The sequence below is a fragment of the Aedes albopictus genome, chromosome 3, assembly GCF_035046485.1.
Source record: "Aedes albopictus strain Foshan chromosome 3, AalbF5, whole genome shotgun sequence".
In the NCBI taxonomy this organism is placed as follows: Eukaryota; Metazoa; Arthropoda; class Insecta; order Diptera; family Culicidae; genus Aedes; species Aedes albopictus.
This window is the reverse complement of record NC_085138.1, coordinates 244,013,737-244,020,604: the sequence shown is the minus strand read 5'-3', so window position 1 is coordinate 244,020,604 and position 6,868 is coordinate 244,013,737. Positions and strand designations below refer to the sequence as shown.

General features: G+C 41.5%; 1 protein-coding gene across 1 annotated transcript; it reads left to right on the top strand.

Moving 5' to 3' along the window:
- The first annotated feature begins 1,023 nt into the window (after positions 1-1,023).
- Positions 1,024-2,228, top strand: LOC134290670 (uncharacterized). Its single transcript, XM_062857847.1, has 2 exons — positions 1,024-1,603; positions 1,777-2,228. The coding sequence occupies exons 1-2, from the start codon at positions 1,024-1,026 to the stop codon at positions 2,226-2,228; spliced, it is 1,032 nt and encodes a 343-aa protein (XP_062713831.1).
- Positions 2,229-6,868: the final 4,640 nt, after the last annotated feature.

Sequence of the window (6,868 nt, the reverse complement as noted above, 5' to 3'; positions counted from 1 at the left end):
TCCGGGAAATACCAAACGTCTCGAGCAACCGAACCCTCGACAACCACAAGCACAGCTACCGTTCATCGTCAGCTGAAGCAAACCGTTCTGTTCCGGATTCTTCCAGTGTCGCTACACGGGAATGGTAAAACAATTAGGATCAATGCCTTTCTCGACGACGGCTCATCTAGAACTCTGGTGGAAGCGAAGATAGCTGCAGAACTCGGAGTGACCGGCAACGTACATCCACTCTGCTTGCAGTGGACCAGTGGAGTTGAGTGGGTGGAAGACGAATCACAGCTGATTAAGTTGCAGATTTCGGGTGCGACAAACACCACAATGCTCGACTTGAAGGAAATGCATACCGTCAAGAATCTCAACCAGCAGCCAACAGATTCGGCAAAGAAAGTTTGTGCCGATAAATCGGCCGCTTACGAACGCATTCTCGGTATGATCTGGAAGCCTGAGCCAGATGTTTTCGTCTTCCAAGGCGAAATCCACGATCTCACGCAGGTTGAAGAATGGCGCTGGGTGCCATCGCGTATGAATGTTGCTGACGATGCTACAAAGTGGGGCAAAGGTCCCGATATCAGCTCCGGCAGTCGCTGATTCCAAGCCCCGACATTCTTGTACGAGCATCCGGATTCGTGGCCACAACAAACGACGAAAGGAGAGGAACTCTTGGAAGAACTTCGTCCGATTCACCTTCACCATGACGTTGCCAGGGAGCAGTTGCTGCACTTTGAATGGTTCTCGAAATGGGAACGCTCAATTCGTGTTGTAGCCTACGTGCGTCGGTTCGTAGATAATCTTCGATCCACGGCAGATAAGCAGTCATCAAGCAACACGGAATGGTTAAGCCGTGATGAACTGCAGCAAGCGCAGACAGCCTTTTCCAAGCAGATCCAAAAAGAGGCATTCGGAGACGAGCTGGTTATTCTGGAAAGAAACCAAGCACTTCCCACAGGTGAAAAACAGAAGCTTGAAAAAGCCAGCAGGATTTGAAAACTTTCTCCTTTTCTGGACGAGCAAGGTGTCATCCGGATGGACGGCAGGATTGCAGCTGCGCAGCAAGTCTCCTTTGACTTCAAGTTTCCGGTCATTCTTCCCAAGAATCACGGTGGAACGAAACTTCTCGTCGATTGGTACCATCGGCAGCACAGACACTGCAATGCTGAAACGGCGGTGAACGAGATGCGACAAAAGTTCCATGTGTCGGAGATAAGGGTGGCCTTCAAGCAAGCCGGAAAGCAGTGCCAGTGGTGTAAAGTGTACAAGGCGGCTCCGGAGATTCCGAAGATGGGTTCACTTCCACAAGCGAGCACTGCGTCACATGTTCGGCCATTCACCTACGTCGGCGTAGACTATTTCGGCCCGATGTTGGTTAAGCAGGGGCACAGCGAGGTGAAACGTTGGGTCGCGTTGTTCACCTGCTTGACCATACGTGCAGTACATTTGGAGGTGGTGCACAACCTGAAAACGGGGTCCTGTAAGATGGCGATAAGGCGGTTGATCGCATATAGGGGGGCCCCGAGGGAAATATTCAGCGACCGGGGAACAGACTTCGTGGGTGCTAGCCGCGATCTCAAGGTAAAACTCCAGCGTATAAACAACAATCTAGCTGGTACGTTCACCAATACGGACACGCAGTGGCGTTTCAACCCTCCCTGCACACCGCACATGGGGGGGGGGGGTCTTGGGAACGCATGGTCCGATCGGTTAAAAGCGCGCTGGCATCACTGTCTACCGGTGGCAAGCCGGATGATGAGATTCTCCGTACGCTACTGGTTGAGGCAGAATCCATCCTTAACTCGAGGCCACTCACGTACCTACCAATCTACTCCGAGGAGCAAGAAGCGCTTACCCCGAACTGCTTCCTAATGCTCAGCACCAGTGGTGGCAACCAACCGGCTAGGGAACCGGTCGAAGATATAGCGACGGCACGCTGTAACTGGGACCTCTGCAAGCAGCTGTTAGACAGGTTCTGGGCGCGGTGGGTGAAGGAATATCAGCCAACGATCACCAAGCGCACCAAGTGGTTCAAAAACGTTAAGCTTGTACAGGTAGGAGATCTGGTGGTAGTGGTAGAAGATCGGATTCGGAATGGATGGTTGAGAGGACGAGTGCTCCGCGTGTTCCCAGGACGAGACGGCCGTATGCGGAATGTGGAAGTAGCGACTGCCAGTGCAGGAGTGCTGGTTCGGTCAGTAGCGAAGCTGGCGGTTCTGGATAGTCGGAGGTACCGCTGAAGTACAGGGGATACTCAAAATAACTGGGATAGGTAAAATTTTCACTTTTCAAAAAATGTTCAACTCGCTGTAACTTTTCGAAAAGGGCATCAAATATTCTCAAATTTTTACTGTAACTTCATCAGCTAGTTGTGTATCAGTGGTCTAAATTTAGAAAAGATCGAGCCATTCTACACGAAGTTATAAAGGTTCTAGAAAAAGGTATAATTATTCGATAGCCAACTTTGAGCTTTTATATCTCCGGATTCAATGAACCGAATGCAATGAAATTTTGATCTTTTATGACTTATATAATGAGCTTTAAAACATAATTTACTTAATTTTAAATTATTAATAAGAAAAAAAGTTATGACGGTTAGAATAAATGAATGTTTTTTTAAATAAATTTATCTATTTTTCATATGCATCCCATTACTTTTTCAATTTAATGCCGGTTATTTTGTTACTTCCTTTCAAAACATATTCATATTGAAGTCAATTAGAGGGAATTTAAATGAACTGTAATTACTATCTTGAATTTTGAAACGATGATGAATTTTCAGATAAATTGGTGGTATATTAGAAAAACAATCCAATCGTAATGATTTTCTTTCGCTTAAAGAATTTTAAGTTTAGTCAAAAGTTTTCAATAACTCATTATATAAGTCATAAATGATCAAAATTTCATTGCATTCGGTGCATGGACTCCGGAGATATAACAACTCAAAGTTGGCTATCTGATAATTATACCTTTTTCTAGAACCTTTATAACTTCGTGAAGAAATGCTCGCTCTTTTCCAAATTTTGACCACTGATACACAACTAGTTGATGAACTTACAGTAAAAATTTGAGAATATTTGATGCCCTTTTCGAAAAGTTACAGCGAGTTGAACATTTTTTGAAAAGTAAAAATCTTACCTACCCCAGTTATTTTGAGTATCCCCTGTAGACTTCAAGCAATACGAGTCGGGGGATGTTCTGAACAACGAGAAATAAGCATTCCGGTGCGAAAGGGTCTCCCGATCCACACGCAGCAGAAAACCATAGTGTGTAAGATTGTATAGATATGTCATGCACAGTTGAATTGAATAGAATTTGTTGCTATCTATATACATGCAATACGAAACAAAAACAAGCAGAAATGTGCTTATAACTAGAAGGTTGAATTTTTAAAACGTATCCTAAAATCAGCTTAAATCTAGTTAAAATTAATACGAATTGTTGGACAGTGGACAGGCTTACAACCGAGGACTAGAAATGTAAGCCATTATATCTATTTCTTGCATTAATTCGATAACTACTGAGTGAAATATATTGCAGCTAAAGAGCTGCAGGGGTTCTTCCTGTAATATCTCCAAAATACTTATCGGAAACCTTTCCAGAATTCGTGGTGAGATTCCTCCAGAATTTTTTGCTGCGATTTATTGCAGAACAAAAACAACAAAAATATCTCAAGGGATTGCTCTAAAATCTTCCATAAAGGGCTTCTTCTATTGATTTCTCGGGGGTTCTCCGTGGTATTCCTACAGAAATATCCCCTGTTATTGCTTAAGTAATTTCTTTTTCGATTTTTTTTTAATTCCTGCAGAATTTATCCTAGAATTTCAAGCTGAGAATGCTCCTGGAATACATGCCAGAATTCCTAAAGCCATTTATGCTGGGATTCCTGAAGGAATTTCTGCAAATATTCCCCCATTTTTTCAGCAATTCTTATGTTAGTTCCCCCAGGAATTTCCACTGATTTTTCAGAGATTTCCATAGGAATCCCGATTTGTAGTAAAGAGTTTAATTGTTGTATAAGAGTATGAAGCAAGAGTTTGAGTAACTGTGTTGTTTAAGTTGCAAGAAATGGTGTAAACAACAACATTGTTGCCTAAAGTTTTGCTCAAACAGCATTAAATTAGACAAGGAATCATAATACCCACGCTTTTTGCACCAATTCCTTGCAGAAACGGAAAAATTTACCTTCTCACCATACAAAAATTCAGCTCTTTACTACAAATGTAGTACTTCACTGATCGTGTCCTATTACTCTACGGATGGTTTTAAAGTTTAATTCGAAGATTGCAACGGGGATTGCTTCAACCATTACTCAAGAAAATTTATCCGGGAACTGTTGTATAGGTGCATACAGATTACTAACGGAATTCCTTCAAGAATTTTGGTAATGTTTCGCCCTTTAATACCTGGCACAAATTTCTCAAATGGAGAAATTTCAATTGGAATTTCACCAAGAATTCAAATTGGGATTTTTAATTAGTTAAATAAGTTTAATTTAAGAATAAACTCCAATATCTTTCGAAGAAAGTGATAAATGGAAGGTGATACATGAGAGACATTACTGTATGTAAATAGAGAGTTTGAAAATGAATGATGCACAGCAGTTATTCCAAAAAGTCCAGTAATACATATTACAGGCCACAAATCGAGAGCACTGTGAGTAGGAAAAAAAAGGAAAACTGGGTCAGTTCGGCCAGTTCAAATATTGATCCGGAACCCACAGGTGCCATAACGCGCAGTTAATAATAAATCTCGCTTCATTTCACTTCACATCACAGCCATTTCCCATCGATGATAGAGCCCCCATAAAGCAGGAAGGAAATCGACATCATCACACGTCCACCGTACGTGCCAGCCAGGGTCAAATGCCTATCGGAAAGTCGTTACAAACAATGTTAGTCATTTCCCATTCCACAAACACCACACGCATCGTTACATCTTCAGAGGATGGATCGTTTCGTTTCGCACTCTCGTATCCACTTACGCTCCCAAGAACGAGAAAAAGCACACATGGTATTCCCCGTAAGAGGTCCACATTATGCCCAAAAACGCGTTCAAACAGTCGGAAAAGTGCGATATGCTTTATGTTTCTTTTCCATTTCGACTTCTCTCACTTCCAGGATTTTATTGATTTCCCTCTGGTGGTGCCAGGAAAAAGATGTCGAAATCTTCTCGAGGAGGAATAATGCTCCAAAGAAATTTATTGAACCGAAATCTCGTAATCAACGTTAATGGTTCAGCTTTCGCCGCAGTTCCCGTCCTAGATTTACGCTAATTCTGAGGGCTTACGGCAGCCAGCCTCCTGCACATGATCCCCAATAGCTCCCGTTGGTTGCCACACATCTGATCTCTCAGCATCCACCGTCGTCGGCTGGACTGGTTGACTAGCTTGCGAGAAACGATTGTTGGCTACCGATAAACGAGAAGGTTGGGCGGTTGGGTGACCCGCAAAAAAGCCACATCTCAACTGACCGAAAACAGTCATCTGGTGGCACTTTGCGGTTGACGGGAAATATCCACTCGATTAAGCAGAGAAGCATGTGCCAATGTTATAAATGGGGTACTGAGCAAAGACGTCGAATGTCTGCAGAGTAATATTTATCGCATTCAGTAAGCAATCCAATGGAAAATGATACGTCAGTAGGGGAACAATTTTGCACACTTGCAAAAGAATTTTATTTGCTTTGGAAAATTTGTTATGAAGAAAATTAACATAATATATTTACTCGTGAGCTGAGAAGAGAGTTGTCGAACGAAAAAGGCACAAAGCAGGTAACAGATTAATGATATGATTTTGAAAATTTTCGTTGGTGACAAAACATAACCCAAATTTGTTGCGTAATTTTCAACTCGTGAATATTCAATTATTATGAACCCAAAATCGAAACTGTTATATGGGTCATTCCACGCCAAGTGACAGATCGCTTGCAATCGACCATCACGGATTTGAACCAAATTTGGCTGAAACATTTGTTTGGATGGAAAAAGAAAAAATCCAAATTTTGGTGCCGATTGGATCACCCCTCGGCTCGTGGCAGCACCCCTCGTTTTGGCTGATATGAAAATTATCCTCTCTTTCTTTTATTTTTATCATTGAAAGGATTGCACATACACATTTTCGACCTTCGGCTTTTTTGAAGGAAATCGTTCAGGGAATCCAGAAAAAATATTATTTTTTTTAATACAGTGTTGCCAGAAATCATATTTTTCAATTTTAAAACTAAAAATCGATTTTTCTCAAAATACGTATATTTTGATTTTCAAAATTTTGATTCCATCGTGTTTATCAGACGTTTTTCGATCGAAAAAGCTTAACTTCCCAAGGTAATGATGATTAACCTGGGCTTGTTAGGGGAATATCTGTAAATAAAAGAAAATCGGGTTAAGTACGGTTCCTTTGAATTCCACTAAGAATTTGCATCCTTTGACAGATACGTATTTCGACCTCAACTGTAAGGTCGTCTTCAGTGTCTTGTACTTGACTCGACTTGAGTCGAGTCAAGTACAAGACACTGAAGACGACCTTACAGTTGAGGTCGAAATACGTATCTGTCAAAGGATGCAAATTCTTAGTGGAATTCAAAGGAACCGTACTTAACCCGATTTTCTTTTATTTCCCAAGGTAATTTGCGTCGTTCCTGAGTTATAGCGTTTTTAAGAAAAAATATTCATTTTTTTCATATAAAGTATCATATAAAATCAGGCGCAGTTTAGAAATTTCGTAAGAAAAAAATATCCGATGCCATATGAGCACGTTTTGTGCTGATTTGAACAATATCGAGTATAGAAAGGATTAAAAAAATGTGACAGTGTTGCCGGTATACCTTTTTTTTATTATACCATGAAACCCAACCTTCAAGTGTTTGACAATGTACAGTTT